Source organism: Panicum hallii, chromosome 4 (genome assembly GCF_002211085.1).
Source record: "Panicum hallii strain FIL2 chromosome 4, PHallii_v3.1, whole genome shotgun sequence".
In the NCBI taxonomy this organism is placed as follows: domain Eukaryota; kingdom Viridiplantae; phylum Streptophyta; class Magnoliopsida; order Poales; family Poaceae; genus Panicum; species Panicum hallii.
In genome coordinates this window covers 15,837,577-15,854,996 of record NC_038045.1, presented here as the reverse complement: position 1 = coordinate 15,854,996, position 17,420 = coordinate 15,837,577, and the positions used below count along the sequence as shown (strand labels likewise).

The window sequence follows — 17,420 nt, the reverse complement described above, 5'->3', positions numbered from 1 at the left end:
GACTTCAGCCCCACCAGTAAAGGCAAGCCCCGGTGCATATCCCAGTATTTCAATCTATTACAATTCCATTATTATATTATATATCTTGCATTACGTCTAGGAGTTGAAATGATACCCTAGATGCATAAGATCTTAGGAACCAATGTATTGAACCCGAGTCCTCATCGCTTAGATGCTCTGCTAAACAGGACCGGTAAATGGACTTGTCTCCACCACTCGACTTTTATTTTATGTTTACACGCACCGACGTGTGGGAGTACGTTCTGCATGGCAGACAGGAATACGGGTTTTGTAGTCGCGCTACAGACGTATGTCCTACACAATTGGTGTGCGTACGGTCCTGCAGTCGCTTGTGGTGGCCCTGATCCATAACCCGGAATATGAGGGAAACGGTTGCTTCGGAACGCCCTGTTGGTATTCCAAGCGTGTGTGTTAGGTTTACCTTGCAAGGTTGAATTCGATTCAGAATCGTCCGCTTCTCACGAAGATTGAGACTGCTTATCCCTTTTACAACATAGAGTAAAAAGTGTAATTGTTGATGAAATAATCTTGATGGATGATAATATCTATCTTGCTTGTTTAGTATAGGTGCTTACCTAGAATGGCTAATCAAGCTAGAATCTGAAAGCTAAAACTTGAAAGTAAGTTATACTCTTAGTTGCTTTTCAGCTAAAAATAAACCCAGAACCATTACAATGCCTTCATGAGTCTAGCTACGGGCTAAAGTATACCCAATCCCGGGTAAGCCTTGCTGAGTATTAGTATACTCAGCCTTGCTAGTTATACGTTTTGCAGGTAATGTCTTGAAGACCCTACTCTTCCCTTGCCTTGGCCCTGTGCTCTTCCAGTAGGTTGGTCCGTGGAATGGGATCCGTTCCCGACCAACATTGGTGATACCGAGTGATGTCGTGCCCGGGCTTAGCATGACATCTGTCTTGACGACGTGTTGTAATCATCGCGTATGTTTTTCTACTGCTAAAAACCATAACTCTAACAGTTTGTAATGTTTTCTCTAAATTTGAAACTTCGTACTGCTTTTGGAAACTTTTGTAATGTAATTCCCTGTGATGTAAAATATGATGGTAACTGTATCTCTGGACTCACCTTCGTGTGAGGTAACCTTATTTGATCCTGTGTATCGGTGGTTTATCAGGACGTTACCCGACAGGCCAAGGGATTATACCGTTTGAAGCACGTTGGAGCCCTCAGGAATGGACTCACGTACTTGAGCCGGTATAATTTAGGTTGGTTCTGCCACACGCGCGCCGCCCCTCCGCGCACCGCGCCCCTCCTCCGCACGCCGCCCCTCCGCGCGCCGGCCCTTCCTCTGCGCCTGCCCTCCGCGTGCCGCGCCCCTGGGTAGATCCTCCTCCGCGCGCGCCTGGAGGAGAGGACGAGGGGCTCACGGGATAGGATGGGGGAGATGGGGTCGGGGGGTGTGTGTGGGAGTGGCAGGGGGTATTTCAGTCCAAGAATTTTTGCTCCTCACCTCAAATCTCAAACCCTAACAGATTGGGCTAACAGATGTAACGGGAGGGCCATGGAAGGGCACGAAAATAAAAAGGAGGCCACAGAAGGGCGTCTCAGTTTTCCAGGGCCATAGAAGGAAGCGTCATTTGCTTCAGGACCTTCCAGGGAATTTTCCCTTTAGATTACTACTTAAGCACTGGTGATCCTTACATCTTACATCAGCGCACCTTAACCACTACAAGCTATTGCCTAAACACACATGCCACATATAACACAACAAGTGGCTCTTGATCTACGCAGTACCTATGTTACATCTTTCTATACTAAGTACAGCTAGACTGTCACCCACCCAACTAAAACTAAAAGTAATCAAAGTTGCCCACTGATGACTGGCTGCCAGAAGAAGAATGATGGGGACTGTTAACAGGATCTCCGTGCTCAGAATCGATCCCGGAGATTCCTTCAATTTCTTCAGGATCTTCTTCTTCCTCTTCAGGGGCTGGTACAGCAGGAGGTGCGGGCTGCTGTTGGGGTTCATTAATGTGGGCGTGGGCATCATCAATCTCCAAGATGAGGTCATGGATCTGCTCTTGGAGGAACTCAATGATCGTTGGGTGATTACCGCATCACTCTCATTGATCTGGTCCTCCCGATGATGAATAGTCTCATTCCGAGCAGCGATGATCCCATCTTTCTCGGTCACCAAAGCTTGAAGTTGGTCAACTTGGGTGACTTGTCTATCAGCCTCCCTATAGTAATTCCGCGCAGTATTGATCAACTGACCCATCTCATGATGTAGTAGCAGTTGATAATGATGTTGCACACCCATAAACTGCATAATACCCCGAAGTGCTTCCTCCGTGGAACCTTCTAACCTGTGACCTTCGGGGACTACTCTGAGATCCCACTCTGGATCCTTGGGATCAGTGGTAGAAAATATACCGATCGGCTATCCTGCAGCTTCTCTTGGATGTTGCTTACAGAAAAGATAAATGGCTTCCAGTGCTGCTCCTTCAATGGTGTCAACTATTCGATAGCCCATCACATCAACTTCAATAGGTTGCCATTGGGAACGGAAGGGATGCTGGGGAATAGTCATTCTAACTCGACATCGGCAAACACCCTCGGCTCAGTATAAAGGAGCGAATGCAATGACTCCCAGGAAGGCGAGGGAAACCCTCCCAGTGCAAGGCATCTGTATGGAAATGCCCGGCCGGATCCCAAAAGATGCTAGGAGGGGCTGCCATATGCAACAAGAATGCAAATGGTGAGACTTTTTACCTTGCCGAGAAATCACAAGATAAATGAAATGAGATAATCAATTCTGATATCAGCAAAGACTGAAAATTAGATGGATGCCTAAGGTACTTAAGATACTCAACTTAGAACTACCATGAGAATCCTATCAACCCATTCTAAAGATAAACAACACACTATTTATCCTTAACAGAATTAAACAAACATTGCATTTATTTGTTCGCTGATGAATTATGCATGCACGTACTATTCATCCTCACAACCAAAAACAACTGCCGAATATGTTCGGACTTACGCGGTTAATTTCGGTGGCATACTCATACGTCTCTCATTAATAACTAGTCGATAAATCCTATCCGCCTTAACCTATTAATCGTGGTTAGTGTACCTGCAGAAGAACACATATATACATATATCATGGACCTTTCATGGCAGCACGACATGAAAGCGTCCCTAAACAGTACTGTTCACTATAGAAACAGCATCTATACAATTACCGCCGTACAGACAACGTTAACATACCTTATCGAAACAACATATTCACGGGGGTACCGTAAAATGCGGGGGTATGAACAGCGATCGCCATACCCTGCGCCGAACCATATACTCCCAGTATGATCAATCTAAGTTGATATATATTGGCAGCATCTCAAGTAGGCCACTGCTTGCGAAACAGCGTTCGGTTCACATCACCGACGGGAAGGCTAACTCCCCAATTAGCTGAGGGTCCTTACCTTTTTACCTCACGATCGTAAGTGTCGTTACAGGAAGTAAAGTTGGGTTGTGCATGAATTTAAGTTTTGACAGAAAGTAGTGCTGCAAGTTAGAACTATCTATACATATATACATATTCTAGTAGCCACCTGTTAATTCCCATATACTTCCCTAGGTCTTTGTGTTCTAAACACCAACCTTAACGGATCCAACGTACGTGTAAACTCATTTGTTGGCCAATTTTATCCTGAAAACACTTTGTAAGAGCTATTCCAGATGTAAAAGTAAACCTACAGCTCTGATACCAGCTGTGGCAGAACCACCTGAATTATTCCGGCTCAAGTGCGCTAATGATTGCTATACAACCGACACTAACTCAACGCACTTCAAACGGAACAATCCATTGGTCTATCGGGTCTCCGCCCGATACAACCACGGTTCAACAGGATCGAAGCAGGTTTACCTCGCATGAAGGCGAGTTTACAATCACAGTACAGCTCATCAACTTTTAATTTACAGATATGCAAATATTATTACAAACCTTGTTCAAACTTAAAGTAACACGTATACAAACAGTGTTTAAACTGACAAGCTAAACAGCTTGTCCAAATTCACACGCAATTAGGCCTGGTGTCACTCCGGAGGGTCACTGCCAGTCGGGGATGGGTCCCACTCCACGGACCAGCCATGCAGAACAAAAGTTGGCCATGCAGGGTTGTCCATGGGATTCTCGAAGGTTATACCTGAAAATGTTACTAGCAAGACTGAGTATTCTAATACTCAGCAAGGCTTACCCGGGATTGGATATTCTGTAGCCCGTAACTAGACTCATGAAGGCATTGTAAAGGTTCTGGGTTTATTTTCAGCTGAAAAGCAAGAACGAGTATGATCTATTTTCAAATTTTAGCTTTCATATTCTAGTTGATTATCCATTCTAGATTAGCACCTACACTAAGCAAGAAAGGTAGAGATTATCATTCACCATGATTATTCCATCAAATGTCATACTTCTTACTCTATGTGGCAGAAGGAATAAGCAGTCTAAAACCTCGTGAGAAACAGACGATTCTGAATCGAATTCAACCTTGCAAGGGTAAACCTAACTCACACGCTTGGAACATCCAAAGATCGTTCCGAAGCAACCGTTTGCCTTTCATTCCGAGTTGTGGAACAGGGCCACCACAAGCGACTGTAGGACCGTACGCCTGTAGCACGACTACATGACCGTACTCCTGTCCGCCGTGCGGAACGCACTCCCGCACGTCGGTGCGTGAGAAAAACCAAATTACGAGTGGTGGGAGGTATGTCCACTTGCCGGGCCGATCGCTTACTAGGCTTACCGCTTACCATATTTCGCGGCATGTGGCTAGTACTTTCAAACGCTTAGCCACCACTACCACACACTGTGACCTTATCAACTTTTATCAATACAGACGGGGTAAACTTCTAGGTCATGTTACTGCACATGACCCCGTCCATGATCCTTATAGTGATTGCAGAATGATAAACATGCAACTCCTATATCGCGCGAGTGATAGGAAATCACTCAACTTTTACCGGCCCTATTAAGCAGAGCGTCTATGCGATAAGGACACGGGTACAATACATTGGATCCCTAAGATTTTATGCAACTAGGGTTTCATTTCAACTCCTAGATGTAATTCAAGATATATAGAATAATAATGAAATTGTAATAAACTGAAATATGGGGTTATGGATCGGGGCTTGCCTTCTTGAGGGGGGTTGGGGGCAGGAATATCAGAGACTTCCGAACTTTGGTTCGGGGCTTCAGTTAGATCCTCGGCAACGTTTATCGGGTCTTCAGAAAACCCTTGGTCTTGTCCCAAGACCAACTCGTAGTCTCCGTCGTCGAGCGTCGTTGATTCTACATGATATGCAACAATTTAATTGAGATGGTGCTTGAGTTAAAGATTTTATTTCACGATAAATTTGCAATCCAATAATTAACATACATGAATTCATGAAACAAGGAGATTTAATCTTGAGTTATCATTTATAATTAAGTTATGATTATAGTATTGGATTTACTGGAAACAGGAACTAAGACATTTGAATTTGAATTCAAATTTCAAGTTTAAATTCAAAACTTAGGTAAATAGAATTATAAAGTCTTAAAAATTTAACTATAGACTAATTATCAACTCATTAGATTATGATAAAAAGATCTAATTAAATAAGCCTAAGGAACATGCTTAATCAACTTCAAAACATTTCAAATTTGAATTGCCCAAATTCAAAAGAACTTAAAATATAAAACAGTGCTAAGTCTGAAACTTCTACACCAGTTCACTCATTATCTATAGAAGCTACTTACCAAAAATCACAATAAACAAAGCTAGTATGTAAAAGTTATGTATATTATACTCTTCTACCTTAAGTTTAAAATAGATTCAAAATTATTTAGTTTCAAACTAAACTTCATTAATAAAAGTTGTAGGGTTTGAAATCTAATTTCCAACAAAATTAATTTGGAAATTTTTGGATTTTTCCACAGTTTTCTACGAATTTTACAAGGCAGCAACATTGTTCACATGAAATAACAACCATTTGGGGGGGGGTCCTTGGGTTTTAGCACTTAGACCCTTAGAAACTTTCAAAACCTTGCAATCAAGTCCTTAGCCGGTTATAGAGGAGGTCCGGCCGATGGTTGACCAAATTCTAGCGAGATAGCTCGCCGGCGGCGATTGGGCAGGTGAGGGGAAAGGATCAGTGACTCACGGCGGTTACGGGGGTGGTCGGGGCTGAGGCAGGGAGGCGCTGTAGCAGCATAACGACGGCGAACAGGGGCGGGCGGCGGAGCTCCGAGGGGGTCGACGGCGTTCCGGTGGCTAGGGTGCCAGAGGGCGGTGGGAAAGTAGTCGAGAAGCTTCTACGTGGTGAGGTGGTGCTGACGGGGTGCTCGGCCGATGCTAGAAGGGGGTGAATCAGCGGGTCGACGACGAAGCCGAGCGGCGGTGGAGCAAGGAGTTCGCCGGCACTGCGGTCCGGTGGTTCTGGTGCACAGGAGTGAGTTTGGATGGGTTGGGGAGTATCAGCGGACGACGGGGATGCTGTTTGTGCTCGGGATCGAGGATGGGGAGTGGTGGTGAGGGCTGCCGACGGTGAGGCTGAACGGGCGGTGGACCGGAGCTCACCGGTGCTGCTGGAAACAACACTCCGGTGCAAGAAAATGGAATTGGGTGGGTCGATGAGCTGCAGGGAGTCACGGTGGTGCTCTAAGAGTGTTGGGTGGGGGTCCGGAGGTGGTGTGGGGAGTTGCCAATGGTGGTCCGGGGCGACAGCGGAGGTCCGGTGAGGAGTAAGCTCGGTGAAAGAGAGATGGCGGTGAAATTGGGTTGCAGGAGCAGAAGAGAAGATGCAGTGGGGCATCCAGACGGGCCTTAAGTCACTAGAGAGGACACAGCGGCGAGACGTAATGTTAGGGATCGACGATGTGCGTGGCGACCGCGACGGAGCTCGGGCAGAGACAGAGGTGGCGTGGCGCGCGCGGACGATGGCAGCTGGGGTAGGTTACGGCGGCGGCGGGCTGGAGAACGGCACGTGGGTCGCTGGAAGCTAGAGGTGGCACTGGAGTCGCTGCGACGACGAGCGGCGGCGAGGATCAGCTTGCGCAGACCGCGGGCGGCGTGGCGAGGCGAGGGGAAGCCAGCGCGAGGGTGGGAAGCGGCGGGGCAGAGGCCGGGGTGGCACGTGGCAAGGTCCTGAGCGGCGCAGAGACGGCAGGGGCGGCGCACATGGCCGGGTAGTGGCGGCGGCGTGCGGCAGAGGAGAAATAGAGGAGGGAGAGAGAGAGGTAGACGAAGGAGGACCTGAATGCAATTTCAGAGAAATGCAGGGACCCTAGTGTAATGCATCAATAGCTTTTAAACTAGTGCTCAAATGGAGATGAGCCCAAAAGTAAAAATGTGTGGTTTTTCAAAATGTACAACTTTGCTTTGAGGTTCATCCACAGAAGAGCAACAGTTTTGACACTAACACAAATCTTAGCAAAGTTTTCAAACTTTATGTAAATCCTAGAGATAAAACTACACTACACATATATCCTATGTGTAGTTTCACCTACCTTTACGATTTAAACACAAGTTTTGGACTTTTGCAAGATAACCCTCATACATTAGAATTCTACCCTCCATGTTCACCCATTTAGCACAAAAGGACCTTAATGAAAATATAATTATATAAGTAACCCTTTTCCCTTAGCATTCAAAGTTCTAGATACACTTTTGCCACATTTTGTACATAATAACACACTAAAAATCTAGGGTGTGACCATGCTATTTACCTGAGTGTCACAGGAGGCCCTCCAGGCCACCGCACGGCACGGGCGCAGATCCACCACGGGGGTGGGCGTTGCTGTGGGCGGCAGATCCGCCGGGGGGTGGGGTGCGCGCGCGCTCACCGGCCGCCGGCCGGGGGCAGGGGGGGTGGGGGCGGCGCCACGCGGCGGAGGGGAGGGAGAGGCCGGTCACTCACCTGCAGAGGGGAGAGGGGCGGGCGGTGATGGGCACCGGGGCTCGAGCGTGCGTGGAAGGCGAGTGCTCGTGTCCGCTCATTTTTACCGAGCGGTCTCGTTCCGGATCTATGGGGTATATTATCCTGCAGGAGCGGCTCCACTCCAGTGTTCTTCAACCAAACGCACGTAAAAATGGAACCGCTCCATTCCGTTTGCCCTCATTCCACCAACCAAACACACAATTAGTAATAATTGGGTAAGAATGGGAGATAGCATCAAAACCTAGGAAAAATGTGACACTAGGTGTCAAATTTATATCACCATAGGAAAGAAAGTGCAAAAGATATGTTGAATTCTATGAAAAATGGGTCTTTGTATGAAAACAGGGACCTAGATGTGATTAAAACCAAAAATCATGGGTCCTTTTATGCAAAATAGTTGAAATATAAAAGTAACTTTCAAATTTACTTAGGGCCAAAAGGTAAGAATGCAAGTCATCATGACATCACATGAAAACTTGTAAACATATCCAAAATTACATCAAATCCATCATAGTAAGGACAAAAGTAATTCAAATTCTACTTTTATTCAAAAGTTAACATGTAAAGCTATAAGCTTTGGGTTTTTGAACTTGAACCCTAAATCAAAGTTGTAGGGTTTGAAAAACTCTCCAACTTTCATTTTGGGCATTTCCTCATTAGACTTCTACATCAGTGGGAAATTTTAGTTTACCGAGAGGTCCCTGAGATTTCTGAAATTTTCAAATAGGCCCCTCGGACCCCCTCCCTCTCTTCTTCTTCCTCGGGCACGTGCTGCCTTGCTCTGCTCCTCCTGCCGCCGGCGCAGTGCTTCACCCCTGGCCGCCGCTCTGCCGCCGCCGCCGCTCCACCTCCTGCTGGGATGACCCCCACGCGTCGTCCTCTCCCTACCCCAGCCCTGTTCCCCTCCCCTGCTGCCCTCCTCCGCACGCACCATGACTTTCCCGAGCCACCGTCGGCCGCCACATCATCGCCGCCATTGCGAGCTCCTATTCGCACCCACAGTGCCCCTCCTAGCCTTAACACGCGCTCAACGACCGCTCAGTGATCTTGTTCTCTCATTTCCGCACTACTTTTCCACGGCATTTCCCTTTCCCGAGCTCATCTCCTCACCGGACTTCCGCCGCCCCTTCTGGCCACCGTCGACAGCCGCCGCTGCCGTCGCTCCACCCCAATCCAGTACTCCCACAGCACCACAACATCGCACCAGTGCTCTCCAACCCATTCAATTTCATCCTCCCGTGCTCGAGCCTTGTCTTCCACAGCGCCGGTCAGCACGAGCTCCACTGCCGCCCCCTGCTCACTGTGGACAGGCCGCCTCAGCCATCCCCGCACCCGACAACACCTCAGCCAGTACCCTTTCGACCCCGTGAAGCTCTACAACCCCTCAGTTGATCCCCTAGGGCACCACATCAGCCTCCCGACGCTCGCCGGCATTTGACTCCGCCGCCACCGTCTCTGCCTCCGCCGGTTGCCCCAATCCCGAAGCTCATGTTCCCAATTGAGTATATCAGTACCTTCCCTATAGCTCACTGGTGCTTACGCGCAGGTTCCTCGCCGGTATTGGCCGCCGGAGCATCACCATCGTCGTTGACCCCTCCGCCGCCGCTTCGGGCTCCCGTTGAGGTCCCCCTTTCCGGTCACGTCTACCCTTTACACGTGGCCCAATCAAACCGCCGTGAGCCCCTGAAGCTTCCTCTCCCCTCGGACCTCGCCGGAACACGGCCGTCTAACCCCTGTTCCCCTTCCTCCTCTGGCCAAGGACCTCAGGATTGAAAGAATCGAAAGCCCAGGGGGCTGTCTGCAAAGCATGTGACTCATGTGAATAGTGAATTAGGGACCCCCTTGTGTTATTTGTGCTGTAAATTTTAAAACTCCATATCAATTCAAGGAAAAATCATAAAAATGCAAACTAAAATTTATTAGGTTCCTTATTCTAAGGTCTCGAACTTTCCTTATGGGTTGATTTTCAGTTTCTCAGTAATTTGTACTCTAATTTAAATGCCATGTTTAAGTAGTTGTAAGATAAGAAAATGCATAGTAAATAACAGAAAAATGATAAAAATGTGAAACCAATTGTGTTAGTTTTACTTTGACATGTAGTATTTAGGAAAAATAATTAACCTACTTTTTATATAATATTTTTATGATGTATGAATTTAAGTATGAATAAGGCTTAATTGATCTTATGTAATTAATATATGCAGTTTTAAATGTTTAAAAATCATGAAAACATTTTGAAATATTAGACTTGAGTAGTATAACCTATACACAAAAATCTAGGAGGAAAGTCTTGCATGTGTATATAGATCTAAATAATACTTATTAAAATTAGCTTTATTATTAATTATCCTTGTAGCACAATTCCTATAGGAATAAAATCTTGATAAGTTGACAATAACTTGAATATAACTTAATCTATAATTAATAAAAATTTCATCCCAATGCTATAGTAGTTTATTTGGACGTGTTGCCTAATGACGCTAACCAAGTTAATATACACCCGATAAATGACTGCCCAGTAGAGAAGTGAATGAAATGTGTAATAAGTAAATTATATTTTCATTGGATTGCAATTTTATCATGAAATAAAATAAAAGTATATGCATCCCTTAAATTATAACCTTGCATATCATGTAGACTCGACTACTCTCGCTGATGGGGACTACGAACTAATCTCGGAACAAGGAGTGGAATCAGCTGAAGACCCGGGAACGCCGTCGGAGATCTAACTGAAGCTCCGAACCAAAGTTCGGAAAACTTTGACGTTCCTACCCCCAACCACACTCAAGAAGGCAAGCCCCGGACATAGCCCCTACTTTATTTACACTGTAATCTATATTATTTATACCTATCTATGCATTACGTTCTTAGGAATGGTATGAGAAACCCTAGTTACATTTTCCTAGGAACCAGTGTATTGAATACTAGCACTTGAGTTCGAATAGCCGCTCTGCTAATAGGACCGGTAGAAGTTGGGTGATTTCCTATCACTCGCGTGATATAGGAGTTGTAATGTTTACATTCCTGTAATCACTATAAGGATGACGGACGGGATTTATGTGAGGTATCATGATTGATATGATACCCCGTCTGTGTTGGTGAATTTGATAAGTTCGCAGTGTGTGGTAGCGGTGGTTAAGCGTTTGAAAGTACTAGCCACATGCCGCGAAATATGGTAAGTGGTAAGCCTAGTAACCAATTGGCCCGAGGAGTGGACATACCTCCCACCACTCGTATTTGGTTTTTCCTGTTACTCGCTTCGACGTGTGGGAATACGTGTTGTAGGGCAACCAGGAGTATGGTCGTGTAGTCGCTCTATAGACGTACTTCCTGCACATTGGATGTGCGTATGGTCCTGGAGTCGCTTGTGGTGGATCTGATCCACGAGACGGAATGAAAGGCAAACGGTTGTTTCAGAACAATTGTTGGATGTTCCAAGCGTGTGAGTTAGGTTTACCCTTGCAAGGCTGAAATTCGATTCAGGAATCGTCCGTTTCTCGCGGAAAATAGAGACTGCTTGATCCCTTTGCCACATAGAGTAACAAGAGCAACTTTGTAATTATCATAGATGATGTTTGGCTAAAGATTCTACCATGCTTGATTAGTTATAGGTGCTTATCTAGAATGATTAATCACATAGAACTTGAAAGCTAAAATTTGAAATTAAGGATCTACTCTTTGTTATTTTTCAGCTGAAAACTCTACCCACAACCATTATAGCCTTCATAAGTCTAGTTAACATGGCTAAGTATACCATGAACGGGTAAGTCGTGCTGAGTATTAGAATACTCAGTCTTGCTGTGACTTTTTGTTCAGGTAATCCCCCTGACGACTCTGCTCTGCCTATGCTATGGCCTTACCCGCTACCCGATGGTTGGTCCGTGGAGTGGGACCCGTCCCCGGCCAACACAGATCCTATCGAGTGATATCATACTAGGGCTAGCATCATATCCGTACTAGCAACGTGTACAGTGCCCGTGTTTTAAACTCCGCTGCCATGACTTGAAACTTAAAACTGTTTTGTAATAATTTCCATCAGTTGGGAACTGATGATACTTTAAACACTCATGTAATATATCTACCTGTGCTGTAAAATGTGATGGCAATTGTATCTCTGGACTCGCCTTCGTGCGAGGTACCTTGTTTGATCCTGCATTCGGTGGTTTATCGAGACGTTACCCGACAGGCCAAGGGATTATACCGTTTGAAGTATTATGGAGCCCTCAAGAGTGGACTCGCGTACTTGAGCCGGTGTAATTCAGGTTGGTTCTGCCACAGCTGGTATCAGAGCTAACAAGTGTACACTGGAGATATAAAATGCCTTGAAAATACTTTTGGTATAAAATTTGACCAACAGAGTATTTTGCAAAACTACGTTGGGTTCGTTAAGGATTGTGCTTAATACGTAAAGCCCTAGGGTGACATTTAAGGGAATTAGAGGTGGCTATAGTACGGCTCCGACTGCGACGCAATCGGCTCTCCCATGCAATCGTGCAAGCAGCAGATCAGCGCCGCCCGTTTTGCATCGAACGATAGCAGCATTTTAGCAGTTAAGCCCCTCCGCCAGGCGAAGCAACATTTCAAAGAAGTCCCTACCCCCTCATCTTCTCCAGTGTATTGGCGGCAAACCAAAACATCGGAAGCAGATTGCCGCCGTCCCTGACTCCCTGGCCCTCCCTTGCGCCCTAAACGAAGTCCTCGCTGCCGCTCCTCTTCCCCCACGCGAACGGAAGCACGCCACTCCTCACCTCACTCTGGCGCTCGCACGGCCCCGGACGCGGGCAGGGAACCGGCGGCGCGACCACGGAATCCGCTGCAGCTGTTCCTCCCTGGCCCTCCCTCGCGCCCTATGCAGAACCCCAACGACGTCTCTCCCCCCAATGGCCCTCCTGCGGCAGCGACAGTGGCAGCCTTGCAGCCTCCCCACGATGGCCCTCCAGCGGCAGCCTTCCTGCCTCCCCACGATGGCCCACCAGCGGCAGCGGCAGTGGCAGCCTTCCTGCCTCCCCCTGATGGCCCTCCTGCAGCCCTCCTGCCTCCATCCGATGGGCCATCTGCTGTCTCCCTCCTCCCTCCCCCCATGGATGAAGTTAGGACACCAAGGAAGAAAAATAGTGTAGTTAAGGTGGGTCTTTTTTATTTAAATTTTCAGTTAAGGATTTTCAGTTATGATTAAATACTAACATTATGTATATTTTCAGTTAGGGATGTCATTTGATGGTATCGAATCTGCAGAGAAAGCTTACAAGGATTATGCACATGACATGGGCTTTTCCGTTCGTATCGGACAACAACAAATAGATGACAATGGGGTGGTTAAATGGAAGCGGTACTTATGTGCAAGGGCAGGATACAAATCAAAAAAATCCAATGATATGGACGTCAAGAATAAGCGTCAAACTAGAGAGACTAGATGTGGATGTGAAGCCTATATTTATGTTATGCGCACTAGTGAAGGCAAGTACAAAATAACCTCATTGTATGAGGGACACAACCATGAGCTTGTGACACCTAGCAAACGTCATTTGCTTCAATCCAACCGCTATGTAAATCAGAAGGCAAAAACAACACTCTTCAATTGCCACAAAGCAAGCATAGGAACATCACAGGCATACAAACTACTTCATGTGGGTGCAGGGGGTTTTGAGTATGTGGGATGCATGAAAAAGGATCTACAAAACTACTATAGTGATTTCAGGAACAAAATCAAAGATGCAGATGCTTAGATGTTTATTGACAACTTAGGTCGGTTGAAGGAATTGGACCCTGGTTTTTTCTTTGAGTATGAAGTGAAAGATGATCGACTGGTTCGAGTGTTTTGGGTTGATACAACAAGTAGGAAGAACTATGTCCACTTTGGTGATGTGTTATCGTTTGATTCTACTTACAGCACAAACCAATATGACATGAAATTTGCACCTTTCACTGGAGTCAATCATCATATGCATTCTATTTTCTTTGGTGCTGCTTTTTTAGCTGATGAGAAAATTGAAAGCTATGTTTGGTTATTTGAGACCTTTCTAAGAGCTATGGGAGGGAAGTATCCTAGGCTTATTGTAACCGATGAAGATGCTAGTATGAGAGCTGCTATTGCTCGTGTTCTTCCAAACACCATCCATAGGTTGTGCATGTGGCACATAATGAAAAAATTTCCTGAGAAAATTGGTCCTCATCTATTAGAGGACGATGATTTTTGGAAAAGGGTGAACTCATGTGTATGGGGTTCAGAAACAATACAAGAGTTTGAGAGTAGATGGCAAGCTATAATAACAGATTTTCATTTGGAGAACAACGAATGGTTGGCGAGAAGATATCACATCCGGGAGTCATGGATACCGGCATATTTTAGAGAAGTTTGGCTTGGAGGTATTCTTCGAACAACATCAAGGTCAGAGAGTGCAAATTCATTTTTCAACCGTTTCATAGGCCATAAACTTGCACTTATTGAGTTTTGGCTACGGTTTGACACGGCCTTGAAATGCCAACGGCAGGAAGAATTGACAGATGATACCACGACCCTGCATACGACCCCTACTCTATTTACTACATGGGAAATCGAGAAACATTGTGGTCTAGTTTTCACACATGAGGTTTTTAAAATATTTCAAAAAGAGGTGCTAGCTGCAAGGGAGCAGTGTGATATCCAAAGCACAAGTGAAATGGTGGATAGAAAAATTGTTACAATGACTGACGACTCTAATAAAGTTAGAGAGTTGATTTGCTTCACTCCAGATCTCATATACAAGTGCTCATGCATGCTTTTTGAGTCGACAGGAATACCTTGCCGTCATATCATACGTATGTTAAGAGCTGCAAGAATTAATGAACTGCCTATGCACTACGTCATGAAAAGGTGGACGCGAAATTGTAAAAGGTAATCTCATGTACATATAATGTTATTGCCATCATATCATACTTTTGTAGAACTGACATATATTATTGTCTAATTTCAGAGATAATGCATATGACCATGAAGGAAATTTATTAGTGGAGAAGACAACACTCTCCGGGGATGACTCTTTGAGAAGGAAGATGTCAAGCGCCTACAATAAATTTGAAGATATTTTTCAAATGGCCAAGACTTCAGAAGAAGGCATGGACCTTTTGATACAAAATCTGGAATCTCTGTCCTTGTTGTTTCAGCCTACATCTCACACTAGACAAGAGGAACAAGAAAATTTTATTGGGATGCGCATTCCAGATGAAGTGCAAGTCCACCCACCTAGTGATATTCTCTCAAAGGGAAAGTGCAAGAGAATATTAGGACATGCAGACAAAAGGAAGAGAGTTGGGCAAGCTCGACGCAAATGTACAACATGCAAAGAAGTTGGGCATGATAGACGTAAATGTCCTAAGAAAGGAGCAGACTGAATGTTCAGCTGACATGAGGGATGTCTCCACATTACATATTTTAGCAAGAAGCTTTTGTTTAGAATTTTGGCACGAAGCTTTTGCTTATATGAGTTGCAACGAGTCTCAGATCCTCTGTCTGTACATGTTTAGAATTTTAGCAAGAAGCTTTTGTTTACATCAGCTACAATGTTTATATCAGCTGCAATGATCCTCTCCCTGTACAAAAAATTATATCGTCTTTATGTGTGCTTCTTTCTGGTTCACCATAAATAGCATCAATGTTTCTGGTTCCACCATACAGAATTTCCTTGTTACTCAAAAAAATAGACATGTTACTTAGATTACCTTGTTACTAAAAAATCAATACATTGTCTATAATACATTGAACATTTGTTCTTCCATATTGACATATTTGTGTCACAATTTATTTACAAACACACAGACACACCACAATTTATTTGCTCAGCAACATCTTCCCTAGGCATGCCTCTTCCCTAAGCAATGCATACACCTCTGAATCCACCATACAGATTGGCACACTTTGCATACACAGAGATGAGAGAATTGGAGACGACAACAGCTTGAATCTGTCCACGAATCACACGAAGTGAATGCAGTTGCCTCCCAAGGCTAAAATCCATCCTGCTGAAGCAGCCAGAGCAAACAGATCAAGTGTCATCTCTCATCTGATTCAACAGCTCAACAGATTCAGTGAAGCACCCATACTGCAAGAATCCTGCAATGAGAACAGTCCAAGACACATAAAGAAAGGAATAACGGATGTCAAATATGAGCTTCTGAAAGTGAAGGAAGGCTGGAGCTAGTTTCAGTGGAATAACCTGATTAAAGTAGAGCCATGTTTCCATGTTTTGCGCTCTTAAAGTGTCGGCATTGATTGCTTGATAAATCTTCCCAAATGGCCTCCGGAACTTGGGCCTCTGCATTAGCAGGTGAGCAGAATGTGACATCCCAGTACGAAAAAATAGTTCAGCAACAATTTGTCAGGAGGCTGCAAAGGAAGATAGCTACTGATCGGAACGAACTTTATCATGGTAAAGGAAATTGAACTGCGTACTGCGAACAAATTGAACTTTATCGGACTTGAGCGGCTCCTTCACCTGGTTCACCGCCTCCTTGAGCTTCTCCGCTTTCTTGGCATCGTTCTCCCATTTCCCCATGAGGAACGGCGGCAGGAAGGAGAAGGACAACATGCCCGCCCTCCACCTGCTGTTTGGGCGCATGCCGGAGCTCCACTCGCCCGCCTCGCACACCCAGAGCTCCGCTCCCCATGTGCGCCGCTCGCCCAGCACAGACCAGTCGGCCCGCCTTGCCGCTCGCCCAGCACGTACGCCCCGCCAGGCTGCCCTGCCGCGCCATGACACCGCGCCGTTGGAGGGGGTCGGCCTCCTGTTGGAGGCGGAGGATGCTTGGGCTCACGCGGAGGACGCGCGGGAGCGCCTCCCGTCGGCGGCGATGGCGGAAGCCAGCTGCCCTAGCCGCATCGAACTTCCCCTGTTTCTCCCCTGTTTCAAGGAAGACGCGAAGTTTTTTAGAACGAAGACGAGGACACAGGGCTTCTTTGAAACGTTGCTGCGCCTGGCGGAGGGGCTTAACTGCTAAAATGCTGCTATCGTTCGATGCAAAATGGACGGCGCCGATCTGCTGCTTGCACGATTGCACGGGAGAGCGGATTGCATCGCAGTCGGAGCCATATATATAACTCTAACTCCCAGCATTACTTTTCTATCAAAACTTAAATTTATGCATAACCCAACTTTACATTCTGTAACGACATCTTCGATGATGAGGTAAGAAGGTAAGGATCCTCAGCTAACTAGGGAGTTAGCCTTCCCGTCGGTGATGCGAACTGAACGCTGTTTCTCAAGCAGTGGCCTACTTGAGATGCTGCCAAGATATCAACTTGGGTTGATTATATTGGGAGTATGTGGTTCGGTGCAGGGTATGGTGATAGCTGTTCATACCCCCGCATTTTGCGGTACCCCCGTGAATACGTTGTTTTGATAACGTATGTTAACGTTGTCTGTACGGCGGTAATGTTATAGATGCTGTTTCTATAGTGAACAGTAATGATTTGGGACGCTTTCATGACA

At 45.9% G+C, this 17,420-nt stretch overlaps 1 protein-coding gene across 1 annotated transcript; it reads right to left on the bottom strand.

The window, feature by feature from the left end:
• Window positions 1–15,687: 15,687 nt before the first annotated feature.
• On the bottom strand, window positions 15,688–16,864 carry LOC112890691 (probable plastid-lipid-associated protein 4, chloroplastic). Its single transcript, XM_025957539.1, has 3 exons — window positions 16,428–16,864; window positions 16,149–16,247; window positions 15,688–16,045 (listed from the first exon to the last, which is right to left on the bottom strand). The coding sequence occupies exons 1-3, from the start codon at window positions 16,548–16,550 to the stop codon at window positions 16,001–16,003; spliced, it is 267 nt and encodes an 88-aa protein (XP_025813324.1). The 5' UTR covers window positions 16,551–16,864; the 3' UTR covers window positions 15,688–16,000.
• Window positions 16,865–17,420: the final 556 nt, after the last annotated feature.

Bases quoted from the DNA above. Each gene is read 5' to 3' on its own strand.
- LOC112890691 (XM_025957539.1), bottom strand. From the start codon at position 16,550: ATGCGCCCAAACAGCAGGTGGAGGGCGGGCATGTTGTCCTTCTCCTTC. The intron at 16,248-16,427 runs GTGAAGGAGCCG...CTGCTAATGCAG, and splicing joins TCAAGGAGGCGGTGAACCAG to AGGCCCAAGTTCCGGAGGCC. The intron at 16,046-16,148 runs GTTATTCCACTG...TTCTCATTGCAG, and splicing joins CATGGCTCTACTTTAATCAG to GATTCTTGCAGTATGGGTGC.